Source organism: Trichechus manatus, unplaced genomic scaffold (assembly GCF_000243295.1).
Source record: "Trichechus manatus latirostris isolate Lorelei unplaced genomic scaffold, TriManLat1.0 scaffold00092, whole genome shotgun sequence".
Taxonomy (NCBI): Eukaryota; Metazoa; Chordata; class Mammalia; order Sirenia; family Trichechidae; genus Trichechus; species Trichechus manatus.
In genome coordinates this window covers 5,001,488-5,018,671 of record NW_004444028.1, presented here as the reverse complement: position 1 = coordinate 5,018,671, position 17,184 = coordinate 5,001,488, and the positions used below count along the sequence as shown (strand labels likewise).

Here is a 17,184-nt window from a genome sequence, read left to right as displayed (position 1 = left end):
TCTCAGGATCGTAGAAGAAAGAGAACTGAGGTATTGGACTGGACGGTCAGCAATCTCCCTAATGGGTCCCCGAGGGCCGTCTCTAGGTATCTGAAATAACGAGGGATAGCCTTGAACACCTTGAAATGCCAGTGCCCCCAGGCTCTGTAGCTTCGTGATAGCTTCTGTAAGGATATCATTTCATACATATATACACACACACACACACACATATGTATACGTGTGTGTGTGTGTGTGTGTGTGTGTGTGTATAAGAACCCTGGTTGCACAGTGGTTAACTGCCACGGCTGCTAACTAAAAGTGGGCAGTTTGAATCCACCAGCCGCTCCTTGGAAACCCTGTGGGGCAGTTCTACTACCCCACAGGGTTGCTATGAGTTGGAATTGACTTGACGGCAACGAGTTTGTTGGGTTTTTTTTTTGGTATATATACATATAAATACATGTATATATATATATATATTTTTTTTTTTTTTCTTTTTTCTTCTCATTTCACCTAATCTCTCCCTCTTGGCCTCAAACCTCTCCAGCTCTCTGGACCTCATATTATCCCCTCTGCAAATGAGGGGGTTAGGTAAGACTTCTCTAAAGGGGACTTGCAGCTCAAACAATGTGGCATCGCCAGGGTTACTTCTCAGGGTCAGGGGGACAATGGAGACACTGGAAGACCCCCTACAGCCTACAGGCTATACTTTTTATCCTTTGAATTTGACCTCAAGGTTTCCAGGTGGGGGATACTTTACTAATGTCTACATTTCTGAGGCAGAGGTGAAAACTACAGCTAGAAGTAAGCTGGGTATATCTACAGGACTTATAAGAACAATGCTCTCATTTATGCAAATCACACTTGGGATGGATGCTTATGGGCAGGAAACACAAATCTGGAAAACTTATAAAATATAATCTCTTTAGAAGTTGAGCTATGGTTTCCAAAAAAAGTCAGCCGTAATCTTCAAATCACTGCCATTCCAAATTAAAAATGATTCTCCCCATTACTTAGGATTTCTCTCTGTCTCATACATACACACACATACACACCTCAAAAAAGAAAAGAAAAATAATCTACTCATCATTAACAGGAAAGGTTAACTGTTACCCACGAGAGGACAGAAGAATATTTGTTTAAAAATGTTCCTGCTACTCAGACTGCAGAACCAACAGAGTTTAGGGAAAGGGTTTTCTTCATCTGGTAAATGGAAGTTTGGTTTTAGTTCACTGGTTGGGTGATTCAGAGCAACTCATAAGGCTTCATTAAGTTTGAATGACTTTCTCCCCCTCCCCTGCAGTAATCGTGGGCTCTTCCAGGAGATGACTGGAGTGGAAGCTGATCTCAACACAATGCTGTGAAACGTGGTCACAGAGAATGAAGACTCTGCTGCCCAGCCCTGGGCTCTGCCAGCCGGCGCTTCTCAGTCTGAACTGCATTCAAAACACAACAGCAAGAACGAATGGCTCCAGGATACACCACCTACCATTTGTGTTCTTGCCTAACATTTAAGCAAGTCTATCTCTTTGAATTTATCCTTCTCTGAGCTCTATTTCCAGAAAACAGAGTCAGAGGGGAGAAAAGAATTCTTAAAAGGCTTTTCTAGGCTACTCATCCATCTGTTTTATCCTTAAAACGCAGGGAAGCTCAACCTTAAGAAGTTAAAGCAAAAAGCAAACAAAATGAAAAACACATCACACTTGGTAAGCAGAAACCTCTCCCAAAGCACCTCCATTTTAGGTATGGTATTTTAATTAAGCAATGGAGCACATTCTATTTGCTGAACAGGAATTATTTCTAAGGAGCCAAAACACATTTATTGATTCCTTCACTTTAGCTGATTTCTACAGATGAATCTCTCTGTAACTATAAATCCTGCTTGCTGACATCTTTCTCTAAAGAACACGCCCTTGCTTCAGCACATGAAATCTATCTGAACGCAGCCATCTCACCTCCCCTTTAACTCTTCGGGCTACAGAGAAACAAATAAAAGTGTCATAAAAGCATTTCAGAGAGTCTCTGCCAAGCAAGCCACCTCACAAACAAGACTGCAGTTTATGCTGCTCTGAGCAAGAAGTGGAGAGGCTGGGCCAAAGTGTCAACACAGAACCAAGTGGGATTACAAATCCTCTGTCTTTCGTCTTGCAAACACACACACGCACACACACGCATGCACACGCACGCACACACACGCGCACGCACACACGCGCGCGCGCACACACACGCACTCACGCAGTCTGGGTTGTCTTTATTTAGCCTTTCAGTGGCAAGCTTCCCAATCACTTGAAAGCAATCAAAGGGCAATAATTAACGTGCATTTACTTTCCTATAGAAAACTTCCCCAGCAAGCTGTGACAAAGCTAAGGTAACCAGGCATCTGTGAGTTACGCTTTATCCCCTTTTAAAGTCTCATGGCAACATGCCTTGGGAATGAGGCCTATCATTAAAGAATGTTTAGCTGGAACCTCCATTCTTTCATTTAATGACTCCAAACACCCAGCTTTTATTTAGACCCAAAGATAGCCCATCTCCCAGTGACTTCCACGCACACACATACACACACCCCAGAGATAAAACAAAGCTGAGAAGAATTTACTGGGTGCAGAATGAGAAATCGTATCCTTGCCTGGCTCAGGTGCTTGCTATTATAAACTATGACTAAGAGACATGAATTTCTCTATGATGCAACTCTCAAGAGAGGCAGCATTTTCTCCAGGCCGCTCTTAAACCTGCTCGTTCGCCAGTGACTAATGCTCTCTAGAGCTGCCCTGGGCTGCTCAAATTTCATCAGCCAGCTTTGTCCTTGAGGGCTCTGCCTGGACCACAAACGCCCCCAAACCTGTGGAGGGCAACCCTGGAATATCAGTGCACATCTAGCCACGCCCCTGCTGGCACTGAGAGCCATCTTTTCTCCTCCCTACTGCATTTTGTTATCTCAAGTAATGGGCACTTAATGACCATTTGAAGAAAACAGTTTTACCCTTCTCTGAATGGTAGTCACCGCAGCCACATGAAAAACAAGAGTAAGTAAACCAGGTCACTCTACAATCGCCCTTTGTCAACTTAGAAACAACATCAACCACACGTTTGGGTGAAACCACAATTAACTGGACTCTTCCATGAACTAGTTTCTGCACCTTTAAAAGAAAGAAATACGTCCGGTTCATGATTCGCAAAACAAACCAGTGAAAGCTGGAAGATGTCTGACCGATGGACATTCAGTCCAACAGCTAACATATGATGCCAATTCATTTATAACTCTGATCTTGAAGGCTTGTAATATTCTTCTTAGGCCAAAAGAAATATAGGACGAATTATGATCAGTTATCTTACCTGCAATGGAATGAAAAGCACTTACGAATGATATCAATATAGAACAAAACAGAAGTTTTCAAGGTTAATTCTGAACTACTGGGGAAAAAAAAAAAAAATTCATTCCCAATCTGCCCAAATCTGCTAGTTACAGCTGAAAAGAATGTTCTGGCCATGGATGGTCCAAGACCAGACAATTTCAGAACAAACGTGCCACCAGCAGAAAGGTACTTACAGTTATCAGACTGAAAATCTGGGACAAATTGTTCATCATCAGGTACTTGTGCTGGAAAAGAGATTTTTATGTTAGACCTTTTAAGTTTTATTTAAAAAGCACTGCAACATGTTTTGTATGGGAAATAGGACAGCCGGGACACTTGCCTTCAGCTAACCAGGCCTCTTGAAGTTGACTGAGATCTTGAAACAACTCTGGAATTAAAAACAGAAGACCCCCAAATGAGGGAAATTCCTCAGTTAGGGAGGAAGCGTCTACATGCCGTTTACACTGGCAGCGATTTAAGGACGCCAATCACAACGAAAGAGGGGAGAGCTTCCGTACCTTCAGAATCATGAGCCAGATCTGTGTCCAAAAACTTCCTCTTTCTGTCAATCACAGGCCGGCCTCTACATTCCTCTGATCGAGATTTCTGAAAGAAGCCAACAGACAGTGAAGGCTTGAGGGTAATAAAAGGGTCGGAAAGGTTGGGACCACTAAACCAACAGGAGAGGACTCCTATTTGAAGAGGGAGGACAAAACAAACCGAAAGCCACATAAACTTACCCCTGGGACCATAAAAGGGACTTGCTGATCATAAAACCCATCCATGGCGCCGCCAAGTTCTCTAATATCACTTTGAAAGGTTTCAGCATTGAGTAGTTTCTGGGGGCAAAGGGGTCCTCCTGTAATACGAATTTGGAAGATTTTAACGAGAGAAGAAACAAGAGAGAGAGCAATGAAGTCATTTATACTGCTCTTCCTTTAGGGCTGTGCAAAACCACTACCTTTCTCTGAAGCCCTAAAGCCTGCCCAAGGTGTGAGCTTTACAGACCAACACAAGGCTTGATTAACGGCATCAAACGTGCACAATGTACTTATGCCCTCTCTCTCTCTCTGGATCAGTTATGATTATAGGTTTGCGACTGCTTCTCCCCTCTTAAAAAAAAGAACTTATTTTCATTATAAAAGGGTGATTTCCAGATTCTTCCATATAGCAGATCTTCCGGGGTATTTGTAGCCTTTGGTTTTTTTTTTTTTTTTTAAAGATAATTAAACTTTTGACAGTACAGTGACAGGAAGTAGAGAAACTGGGTTTAAGTATTCTCCATCATTGGCAATTAAGAATCTGACATACACAGTGCTTCTAAAAGTATTTTGTAGGTCAATGGTAAAATACTATATATAGATCCAGGAATATATCGGTCCCAGGCACACTTATCTCCCACACACAACTCTGTATTTAAAAAAAAAAAAAAAAAAAAATCTCTGTCCAAACACAGGTGTAGCATCTTAATGTAAAAAATATCTCTATGGCAACTTGTAGAGACATCTGATATCTCCAACTTCAAAAAGAAAGGAATTATCTTTGACAAGTAACAGATAAAGGAAACTGCGTTCCGCCGCACATACTCTAAATGTATCTCTACCACGGGTGTTAAAAAAAAAAGAATGAAAAGCAAAAGATCCATAAAAAGAAAATTCAGTTTGTTTCTTACAGTGAAGTCGATTTTCCCAGACATGCCAAAGAGGGGAAAAATTAAACTCATTTCAGCATTGGCAAGTGTTAGGGAAGTACTGGACTAGAGGCTGGAGGAGAAAGGTCAAAAGAGAGAGAGACCTCTTCTAATTTGGGAGGAACGAGGTGACAGTTTTAGGAAGGTACCATCCTCCCGGACGCTTTGTTTTTCTCTCCAAGTAAAAATGCAGTTAAGTCAACAAAATGGAGGAAAACATTAATTTCACTCACCCCCAAGCTCGCGGCAATACAAAATAGTTTTTGTTTAACTTGTATATACATCTTAAGAGGGTACTTTTTCCCAGTGGACAATCCCATCCAATTGTGTTTTTCACACTGCGTGGAGCCTATCACATTTTCATAACCAAGTAGGATACAAGGAGACCCTTCACGGCCAGCCTCCTCTCAGCACATTGGCCCAAGTAATCAGATACTTTTCAAAGTCAAAGAGAAAAAGGGAGAGAAGTGAAATAGCACACAGTCCATTAACTTCCTAGAAAAACACTCCCTTCAGCCTGCCTTCGTACCTTCCAAACAGCGCTAGAACTTCCAGAATGAAGCCTCCCTCTCCAATGTCACCCGCAAGCAAAATGAGAGCAACCTCAGCAGTGACTTTAGGGGCATGAAAACCAGCCCCGTGTAGACTTCAGAAATCTGTCATCTGAAAGAGCGGCCTTAAGAACTCTGTAAATGTTTGCTGGGGGTAGAAGACAGGAGGGGAGAGATATTTCCTGAGCCTCGTGATGACATACGTTGCAAAACACCTCACCCACGAATAACAAATATATCTTTAATAAAAAATAAACTGCCATAAACGAACCCAAAAGAGGCATCGAGGATCTTTGAAGCAGCTCTCAGAGTTCAAGGGCTAGAAAAATTGTGCTCAAAGTGTCATTAAAAAAAAAAAAAAAAAGCCTGCAGGGCAGGCTCGAGTTCATCCAGGAGTTTAAACCACTTCCGTTGTGTCCCCCCTTGCGGGTGCCCCCAGGAAAGCTCGCCCAGGGCGGCGCGGCGCACTCGCGCCCCTCCCCCGCGGCGCGCAGCGGGCCTGGTTTTATGAATGGAGAGCGAGCCGCGGCCGCCACACCAGGTAGAAGCTGTAACTGGATCCCTCGCGCTGGGCCCCATTCACAAAACAAGACACACTTCCACCCAGTTCCCAGCCGTCCCCATTCATGAAAACTCCTTCGGCTGCGCCCCCGCCCCCACTCCCAACGCACGCCCAGCCTCCGACGCAGGCCCCTCACCCCAGCGTTTTAGGAAGTAAGCTCAATGCTTCATTCACAGAAAGGGAAAGGAAAAAAAAAAAAAACCCAGCCGCAGGCAGCAGCGAGCCAACCAAAGAAACCCGCTTCATTCATAAAGTCACCCACATTCAGGAAAACGAGCTGCGGCGTCGGCGCTACCACCCCCCCAAAAAAAACCAAACATCTCTCCTGGGCACCCCCTTTTCGACCAGGGGTTCAGTTCCCCCAGAGGCCCCCTCCCCTCCGGAAATGCGGCCAGACCCCTAATCTCTGGGGCTCCAGCATCTCTCCGCACCCCCCCATTTTTTTCCACCATCCGCAGGCCGATGCTCCGATGCTCCCCAATTTCTCAGTCTGCTGGGGCGTAAGGAGGAGGAGTGGGTGTCCACTCTCCACCACCTGGAACTTGCAAGGCTGCATAAGTTCCTGGCCGATCCCCAACCCCCGCAGGCTGCACATGCCTGTGTCACTTAACCCTCTCCGGTGCCCGGGGGGGGGGCATCGCGGCGCAAACAACCGCTCCCCCCCCCCGAGCTGCTTCCCACCCCCTCCTCCAACTGCAAAGCTTCACCCGCCGTCTCTTCTCGCGAGCCTCCAAGTCCCCCCGGGGCTCTCCGATCTCAAGGGACGGGAGCCCGCCGCTCCGCGCCCCTACCCCCACCCCGGAGCCCCCGCACCTCGCGCCCCGCATGCCTCCCCCGCGACGCGCAGAAACCCGCTCGCAGCGCGCTCCGGAACCGTTAGCCGCCCCCGCCCTACACGTCCCAGGAATCGAACTGGACGAACCGGGCCGGGCCACGGGAGCAGGGGGCGGTCAGCGCCGGAGGGCTCGCCCCTGACATAAAGTGCACCCGACTCCAAGGACTGCGAATCAGCCCGTGAACTCTCGGCCACCGGGCCCTTCCGACCTGCTCCGGCCGCCCCCTCACCTGAGGCGGTGGCTCTCAGCTTGCAGCGGTCCCGGCGGCGCAGGCGCGCTCACGCACGCGCGCACCGGGCCTGGGCGCCGAGGCGAAAGGCTGGGCTGAACCGCGCTCCGAAGACGCTGAACCGCTCCGCGCACCGGCGCCGGGACTCTGCGCCGCAGCTGCCAACCAGGCTGGAGCGCTGGCCCGGCCCCCAGCAGCCCCCGGCTCCGCCGGCCGCTATTGGCCGGCGGCCCTAGCCCAGCCTCGTTCCTATTGGCCCGGGACCGCTACCGCGGTTGTCCATCACTCCTTGTTTACCCTGTCTGCGGACAAATCCAGCCGAGCCGCCCCACCAACTCCGGCTCCCATTGGCCAACGGCGCGTCCCTCCCCACCCCGTCAGGGTCTGCTTTACATAATATATGCACCGGGGGCTATTGTCCAATCAGCGCAGGCTTGTTTATATAATGACTATAAGGACGTTTTTCATTCATAAAAAACGTGACCTGAGGGGGAAGCTTAGCTGAGTCAGTGAAGCACTTAAAGGGGCCGAGGCCGGGAGAAGCAGCTGGGACTGCCCTCCTGGCCGCTGTCCCGGCTGTGTACCGAGGCACAGCACCCCGAGCCCCGCTCGTCCCCACCCTTGTTCCGGCAAGCCCACGGCCGGGCTGGGGCCGCCGGGCGCCAGACGCTCGCAGCTGCAGCGCGAAGCAAAGTTATCATTTTAGGATTCAGGCGAGAGAAATTCGTCATTCTACCCAGAAAGAAACTCGCTGACCGACCTGGCGTCCGGCCCACAGAAACAGAAAACGGAAACCGAGCCCTCTAATCTTAGCTACCTTCCAGAGAGGCCTTAATTTCTTTTAACCAGGTTTCCAGTCGGGAAGAATAAGCAGTGTCTCCGTTTAACGTCTGAGCTTACAAACAGATTCTAGTTCCTATTTTACTGGCAAGGCCTAAAGCCCAACCAAATCCCAAATTTCTCCCCGTGTCGGTCACCTACGCCAGAGTGGGTTCAAGACCCCCAGTAAGAGAGGGTCGGGACTCAAGAAATGCTCTCCCGGGCCAGCACCAGCCAGTCAGCCCACTAGAAACACGAATTCCTCCAAACAGCACGCAGAGTCAGGCCGCCTGCCTCCCGGGCTCTTGTTTTCCACTTAAGTGTTGAATGCGAGATGGCGCGTTTGCGAGCTAGATCCCGTGCAGCTGGGAAGGAAGCGATCGGGCCCTAACTGCAATTGCTGAGATTCTTCTCAGGGTGTTCCAGGAAGCAAGCAATCCTCTCTCCCCCGTGCGCCCCTCTGCCCCCCTCCAGTGCCGGCCGTGGGGCGGCGCTCTGCTCTCCCGCAGGCTGGGGGAGTCTCGGAGGCGAGCTCTCCTGTTCGCCTTCTGCTGGTGTGCCCTGCCATTCACCCCGAGTGGCCGCGGTGCGGAGGAAGATGACAAAGGTTAGGGGAAAGCCGCTAGCAAAGGCGACCCAGCGTGGCCAGCCCTGCAGCTGCCTCCCCCCCACCCCAATTCAGAATGCAGTGTGGACTTTTTTTTTTAATAAAAAATTGCTCACCTTCTTTTTTGCCTCTACACAGTCTTAAAGTGGGAGCTTGGTTTGTCGTTTATAGCCGAAGAAATGTTTGCACGCACTTTAAGGAGCCTGGAGCAGCGGGATGAGTCCTGGACCCAGCACTAACCAGTTATGAGCTGGGAGAGGCTGGGATGGACATGAAGTGAGGGGTAGGAACGTGCTTTGAACTTGTTGCCAAGCAATTCCTTGATATTTAATTTCCTAGCTGAGCATTTTGCTTCTAACCCTGGTTCTAATAAAGCTTCTCCTTAGCGCTTCTCTTCATTCCCCAGGTAGGGTCACCTCTGTTTGGTGGCTGAAGATTTTACCCTAGTCCATTGGGCTTCCGGCTTATTCCTGACCACGCTGTGATTGTTCATTCAGAGGGTTCTATCTCCCCAGCTAGAGGAAGCGCCAGTTAGCTCCCAAATCCTCCTCCTGCCCAGCTTTGTCTACCCCCATTCCACCCCTATCTTATCCCATCTCATTCTACTCTCTGATCTATTTCTCAAGAAGAGCTTTATTATCCTCTTCACTGAAGTCTCTCAGGTCCCAGGCATCAGGAAGGCCTGCAGCCCACAGGACCCCTGTCCTCACCATATAAGCCATAGAACATCAATCACAGAGGCGGCCTCCACAGGGGCAAACTTGCTGCCTGGAGGGTGGCTCCAGTGACCCTCGCATCCAGCAAAAGCTCTTCCCACTTGGGAAGAGAAGCTGGGTGTTTTGGGATTGTTGTTGTTTACTGCCTTGCAGCGGGCCCTGACTCACGGTGACCCCATGCACCCCAGAAGGAACGCACTGTGGGCTGGGCCTGCACCAACCCCGTGATAGGCTGCTCCACGGAAACCTCTTTAGCATCATAGCAAATTTTTGGGTTAAATAGTGGCTACATTGGGGTGAAGTCCCTGGGTGGTGCTAACCAAAAGGCTCAAGTTGGAGTCCACCCAGAGATGCCTCGGAAGAAAGGACTGGCGATCGACTTGTGAAAACTCGATGAAGCACAATGCTACTCTGACATATACAGGGTTGCCATGACTCGGGGTTGACTGGATGGCAATTGTTTTTTTTTTTAAGTTGGGGCAAAGGAGGAGTTGAGGGATGGGTTTTTACACAAGAGTTGTCATAGGCAGAAGATCATGTTCAGGGATTTTGCACCAGAACAGAGCTTTTACCAATTTACTATTTAGTCAACCTGTAAACATTTATTTTGCATCAAATATTCAGCCAGATTCTGTGCTAGGCAAAAAAGCTACAGAGATGGATACAATCCAGTGTTGGCCTTGAAGGAGCCTACAATCTTACTGCACGCTTTCAGTAGCTGAGGTCTACCGAGCACTTAATATATGACCTGTTTGTGCCATACACAGTTTTCCACAGACTCTCTCATTCAATCCTCTGAATAACCTGAAGAGGGCTGTACTATTACTGAGGCACAGAGAGGTTAAGTAACTTGCCCATAGTCACAGAGCTACTAGGTTGCTATCCTTGGATAAGAACAAACGCAGTCAGGCTTCAGAGCCCATATGGGGGAGACTTATGCCTGGGTTGCTCAACAAACCACCAGGAAACATTATTTGAGCCCAGAGTTATAAAGGACTGAAATGGAGGCAGATACACCGGGAGGCAGACTTCAGCTCAGCATAGTGTTAGGAGCTGTGGTGCTGGAGCCCTGGTGATGCAATGGTTAAGAGCTTGGCTGCTCACCAAAAGGTCGGCAGTTAAAATCCACCAGCTGCTCCTTGGAAACCCTATGGGGCAGTTCTACTCTGTCCTACAGGGTTGCTATGAGTCGGAATTGACTCGCCGGCAATGGTTTTTTTTTTTTTTTTTAAATAGTGTTAGGAAAGTTTGGAGTGGTCCAACAAGGGACTACTGTGGCTGGTAATGATCCTCCTGCCACTGGAGGCATTTATGCAGAAACAGCTGGGGTGGTGTAGAGCGATTATGGCACTGGGATGAACTCTAAGGATTGTTCCAGCTCCGAGATTCTGTGATTCTGGAAATTTGGAGCTTTGTGTTGGACAGAGTAGGTGAGACCCTGGCACGGCCACCTTGACTCTAACACGAAGTGTGAAGGTGTGGCTTGGGATGGCCTTGCCAGGCCAACTCCTGGGCCCGGGGGGTTTCTAATTGGTAAATGTTCGCTGATGTCTTCACTCCTTTTCCTTCTGCTCCTTAGTGGCTTAACTTCCCCCACCCACTCCTCTCCCCCTCTTGTTATCTCTGCCTTCATAAGAGCCAAGGGTCAGTTTAGAAGCTGTTTGTCTAGTACATGGAGTCTTTCCTCCTAAGAACGTGACTTACATTGGAGGTTTTGGTGAACATGTGTTTTGATACACCATTTCCTCTGCTCCAGGAGAGAAACAGGATTGGGAAAGAAAACGAAAAGAGAGACCAGCCCTCTGAGACAGCCGCCTGGTGTCCTCTGGCAATAGCACAGCCCCGTTAATCACTACAGGACAACTAGACCCTTGTTCTTTCAACTCAATTCGCAGCGTGTCTTCAGGGAAGCAACAGGGAAGGATAGAAAAGCAAGCACCTTGCTCCAAGCCTGAAAGCGTCTGCTTCTCTTTAGAGGACTTCTTTGAAAGATGTTTCCTAAAATGCCAAAAGCAAGTTGAAATATAAAGCAAGCGACCAAAACGGTGGCAGGGAAACGTCTGTCTGGAGGGCGGGAGCCCAGCTAGAGGATGGGGTGTGGGTGACATGGCCCACGGGTGCCATTTCCCATTCTTGTATAATGTGAAGGAAAGGGCTTGAGGACAGGGTCAAAAAGGTATGGAAATGCTTTCCTTATCTCCAAGAGAGAGATAAAGAACTCTACCTGACTGAGAAACCAAAACCAAAACAGAACAAAAAAAAAAACAAACCCATTGCCGTCAAGCTGATTCCAAATTCATAGCGACCCTATAGGATAGAGTAGAACCGCCCCATAGAGTTTCCAAGGTGGATTCGACCTGCCTAGCTTTTGGTTAGCAGCCGAGCTCTTAACCACTGCGTCACCAGGGCTCCATCTGACTGATACACTTTCCTTTCTAAAATTCAGAAATAAATGCCCTAAAAACTGAAGGGGGAAAAAAATCTTTTCGATTAAATGTCTTTTTACAAATGGTCAACAATTAGTTTCAAACAAAGATGAGAGTATAAGGGGACTGGGAAACTAGACTGACGGAAACAGAACAACCAGAACGGAAATAATGAGAATGCTTCTGCATTGTAAAGAACGGAACCAATGTCACTGAACAATTTGTGTAGAAATTGTTGAATGGGAACCTAAATTGCTGTGTAAACCTTCACCAAAAACACAACAAAGTATTATTTAAAAAACAAAACAAAACAAAAAACCTCTTTAAACAAAAAGGGGCCATATTGTCTTTAGGGTGCCTGACAGTGAGAGAATAATATTAGCTAACAGTTATTTAGAATGAGCCAGATACTGTTCTAAACACTTTACATGTATTGACACATTTAACCCAACAACAGTCTTGTGTGGGAGATAATTTATTATCACATCTGCTTTTCTCAGATGAGGAGGCTTAGGTTCAGAAAGGCTCCAGGTTACACAGCTCCAGGTTACACAGCTGGCTGATGGTAAGAGGCGGAGGTGTGGCCGGGCAGGTTCCTGCCGTGCTGCATCAGCCTCACACAAGCTGTGCTTAATGACAACAACAGCCGACACCAAAGGAAGGCCTCCTCTGTGCCAGGCCCTGTTTCAGCTTTGCTTGTTTCAAGCCACTTGATCCTCCTAACAACCCTGTGGTGTCGTTTCCATTATTACCCCCACTTTATAGATGAGGAAACTGAGGTGCGAAGAGGTTAGGTCACGTGCCCAAGGTCACATAGCTAGTAAGAGCTGGAGTCAGGAGCTAAATGCAGGTCTTGAGCAGAGTCCTTGCCCTTCAGCGCTTGACTAGATGGCTTCAGCTCCTGCCACCTCCCTCTCCATCAATTTCCTTCATCTTCCCTTGGGGGCTCTGGCTGTTTACTTGCCGCCCCCATGAGGGTCCCTGTGCTTCCCTGGGAGCTTGCTGTAGCCACTCTGGCCAGACTTCTGAATTACCACCCTGGGCTAGCAAGGATTTGTCTTCGTTAAGTCACTTCAGAAAGAGGATGGAAATGACATTTCCTGAGCATCCCCCATATGCCAAGCTCTGTACCAGACACTTCACAGACATTATCTTGTTAATACTCTCAGTCTCTCTCAGAAGTTCTAATAACACCCAGTTTGCAGATATGAAAACTGAGGCTCAAAGTGAGAGGTTAAAGAACATGCCTGAGGTTTCACACTTAGGGAGGAGGGAGCCAGGTCTCTGACCAAATGCATGTTCTTGACCCTCTGACAGACCGGCCCAAACCCAAAAAACAAACCCATTGCCATGAAGTCGATTCTGACCCACAGTGACCCTATAGATGGAGTAGAACTGCCCCCTAGGGTTTCCAAGGAGTGGCTGGTGGATTTGAACTGCTGACCTTCTGATTAGCAGCCATACTCTTTAACCACTGCACTACCAGGGCTCCAACAGCTTGGCCTAGTGAGGCCTTAGTCCTCTCACGGCTCGTTTTCTGAACTTGAGGACACCCTTTCTCCCGTTTTACTCTCCTAGCTCCCAATTCTTAGCTATTGTGGAACATCCGCTATCAAGGAAACCTAGGTCCCTCGGGGGTGTAAGTGGTGTGCGCTCAGCTACTAACTGAAAAATTGGCAGTTTGAATCCACCTAGTGGCACCGTGGAAGAAAGTCCTGGCAATCTGCTTCCTTAAAGATTAAAGCCAAGAATGCCCTATGGAGCAGTTCTACTCTGTCACGCATGGGGTTGCCATGAGTCAGAATCGACCACAACAGGTTTATCAAGAAAACCTAGCGAACATGTAATATTAAGATTTCTGATAGCTCAGAGATTTGTTCCTTAAGCTCAAAACCTTAGAAAGGAATGAAAATCTTTGAGACCTTCCCATGGCCTTCATAGCTGAGTCTACCTCCTTGGCAGGACCGTCCCGGCACCCTGGAGACCTGCAGTCCCCCGGAGCCTCTGGCCCCTGTCGTCTGGCCATGGGGGCCGAGCTGCCTGTCCTTGAGCTGTCACAGGCCCGCATCCTGTCCTACCCCCGAGACCTGCAGGCTCCCGGAGGGTGCGGAGGACTGCCTACCCACGTGAAGGAGACTTAGCCTGGTGGGATTTGGGGGACCCTATGTCTAAACTTAAGGAGACATGGTGGTGCAGTGGTTATAGCGCTGGGCTGCTAATTCAAAGGTCGGCAGTTCGAACTCACAAGTTCAAACCCACGGGAGAAAGATGTGGCAGTCTGCTTCCATAAAGATCACAGCCTTGGAAAACCTATGGGGCAGTTCTACTCTGTCCTACAGGGTCACTATGAGTCGGAATTGACTCATCCACCATGGGTTTGGTTTTTTGCTATGTCTGATCTTTGGGGTTTTCCTGCTCCTTCTGGGTGTTAGGGTGTCAATCAAGATTTCTCAAGGCATCAAGCCCATGCTCCTCCAGCAGCCCCTCACATCCACTGTGATTTTCTGCCTCTTATCTGCCATAGGCTTGGAAACCAGCAAACCCAGTGAGTGTGAAGAGGGCAGAAAGAAAGAGAATGTGGGTTCTGAGCGAAAGCTAAAAGGCCCTCTCTAATGAGGAAGTGGATGAGTTTGAATATGTGGACTTGGCAAAATCTATTTCAACCGTTCAGAGGCCTCTTTTTACTTCCTTTTATGCACTTAGTGGTGAGTTTCAGATGACCAAGGGTTAACCCTTGCTGTGACGTCTCAGACTTCAGCTCCCAAAGGAGGAGCAGGCTAACTCAGCACTCACTCGCCTGGAGCAGTGAATGGCCCAGCTTTGGCACCTCCCAACAGCCCCCAGGAAGCACAGCCGAAGAGGGTGTTGGGGCAAGAGTGTGGATTCTCTCACAAGCCTGCTTCAGCGGGGCAGCTGGAGAGCGGATGGTGAGGCAGGCCGATCTTCCAGCTCTTGGCGTGGTCTGTAAGCTTCCAGCCTTCGCTTCGGCCCTACAGGCCTGTGGAGAGGGCAGTATTTATTCTGAGTTGGATGAAGGAAAGACGGACTATGGCCAACTGGTAATAAGAGCCCCCAGCTGAAAGACCCTGTCAGTGGATTCAAATACATGGCTTCAAATGGGCGTCCGGCCTGCCCTTTGAACGTGACACAGTCCTCTCATCTCTTGCCGCTTGAAACCAACCAGCCACAGCATGTGTCTGCAAACCAGTGTCCATCCCCTTGCATGCGCCCTGCTCTTGTTTCTTGCTAATGGTCTAGCTGCCTACCTCTCGCCTCTGGGGTATAAGGCAGCTTCGATTTAAACCAGAACCCATCTGAAAGCCTCTCCTCATCCCTGCTCCTCACCCTTCTCTGTACCCCACCCTTGTCTCCACCCTCTCCCTTGTCTGCACCCTCACCCTTCTCTGCACCCCCACCCTTCTCTGCACCCTCTCTCTTCTCTGCACGCTCTCCAGCTAAGAAGCCAAAGTACACACCTAAAAATGCAAAATATGAGCAACAGCCCATCCCCAGAGAGCCCTGACTTAGCCCGCAGAGGTGGTCAGGTGCTCCGTCTGCTCCTCCCTGCACAAGGGCTCTGCCTCCGAGCAGAACGAGGGTGCCCCTAAAATCATGAGGAACCCTTGTTTAGCACCCTCTTCCTCAGTGCCCCACCACCCACGGCCCGGAGGCTGGAAGGTCTGCATGTGACTCCCAGCGGGATTACCAGCTCGATATGAGGGAATGCTCAAGCACCTCCATTTTGGCCTATTTTATTTGTTTTTGTTGAAGTTTAACACAATCCAGGACAACGCACAAATCCTCAGTACAGAGTTCGATGACTTTTCACAAAGTGAACAAACACCTCTGTGCATTTAGTACCAGATAAGAAACGGACATTATCAGCTCTCTTCCTTCACATGGAGCACTGGTGGCGCAGTGGTTAAGAGCTACGACTGCTAACCAAAAGGTCAGCAGTTCCAATCTACTAGCCGCTCCTTGGAAACCCTATGGGGTAGTTCGGAATCAACTCGACGACAAAAGGGTTCTCCTTCAGATATTCCCCTGGTAACCCTTCCACTCATTAAATGCCCCCTCGGCCCCCCACTGTGCGCACGCGCGCTCACACACACACACACACACACACACACACACACACACACACACACACACACACACACGGATAGCCACCACCCTGGCTTCTGACATCATAGATCAGTTCTTGTTTTTTCACTTTGTATAAATGGAATCATTCACTCCCACTCGCTCCTGTCTGGCTTCTTTCCCTCCGTATCATCCCTTTCGTAGTATATAGTTGTATTTTGCTCCTTCTCTTTGCTGTCTGTCACTCCATTGTATGGACATATTACCACGTTTATCTATTTTACTGCTAATGGGCGTTTAGGCAGCTTCTAGTCTTTGCTATTACTAATAACCCTGCTATGAACGTTCGGCTGAGACTCTAACACATGCCTTTTGGTAAGCAGCTCCTTACTTTTAATTGGCTCATTTAAGATGTAGTCACAGGGCTCATTTTAATGTCTTATTTCTTCGAAGAGTAGCATGGACTCATGATAAAAAATTTCAACATCACAGAAAGGTGGAGAATGAAAATAAAAGCCCCCATCACCTCCTAGCCTGTATCCACGCTCCAGAATTGTGCACAATTATCAGTTTTTTAAGGAGCCCTGCAGGCACAGTGCTTAAGCGCTTGGCTGCTAACCAAAAGGTCGGTGGTTCAAATCCACCAGGCGGTCCACAGGAGAAAGATGTGGAAGCCTGCTTCCATAAAGATTTACAGCCTTGGAAACCCTGTGTGGTAGTTCTACTCCGTCCTGTAGGGTCACTTTGAGTTGGAATCGACTTGACGGCAATGGGCTGGGTTAATCAGTTTCTTGTGTATCAGTCTAGGTATTTTCTATTGGCTAGACGATCATATCTAAGTATATACATTATAGCCTTTAAGAAAACACGTATTGGATTTTACTACACTCTCTGCACTGTGAGGAGCCCTGGTAACACAGTGGTTAAGAGCTTAGCTGCTAACGAAAGGGTCAGCAGTTCAAATCCACCAGCCGCTCCTTGGAAACCCCATTGGGCAGTTCTACTCTGTCCTATAGGGTCGTTATGAGTCGGAATCAACTTGACAGCAACGGGTTTGGCTTTTTTTTTGGTATGCACCCTGGCTGTCCCGTCCCCCGATAGCACTATAGAGTCCCAGAGGTAAGTGGATGACAATTACTGGCCATTCACTCCTATTGGATACGGCTGGGCTATCACTTTTAATAGGCCCTTAATAAGCTAAGACATATGGGAATTTACACAGCAGTACATGTCATTTCTACAACGTCTGTTGAGTGACTGGTGTCTGCTCAGCTTGGGGCTTGTCTGAGAAGAGCTCAAAGTGAGAGCAGGAGAAAGGTACAAGAGC

General features: G+C 48.4%; 1 protein-coding gene across 1 annotated transcript in view; it reads right to left on the bottom strand.

Annotated features, from left to right (window-relative positions):
• The window catches only part of ETV5 (ETS variant transcription factor 5), a 59,987-nt gene extending 52,609 nt beyond the window's left edge, over positions 1 to 7,378 (bottom strand). Inside the window, exons 1-5 of the mRNA XM_004382254.2 lie at positions 7,207 to 7,378; positions 4,079 to 4,197; positions 3,857 to 3,944; positions 3,679 to 3,726; positions 3,533 to 3,583 (exon numbers count right to left, since the gene is read on the bottom strand). Of these exons, the coding sequence (XP_004382311.1) occupies positions 3,533 to 3,583; positions 3,679 to 3,726; positions 3,857 to 3,944; positions 4,079 to 4,123 (232 nt within the window). The 5' untranslated portion in view covers positions 4,124 to 4,197; positions 7,207 to 7,378. The remainder of the gene's footprint in view (positions 1 to 3,532; positions 3,584 to 3,678; positions 3,727 to 3,856; positions 3,945 to 4,078; positions 4,198 to 7,206) is intronic.
• Positions 7,379 to 17,184: the final 9,806 nt, after the last annotated feature.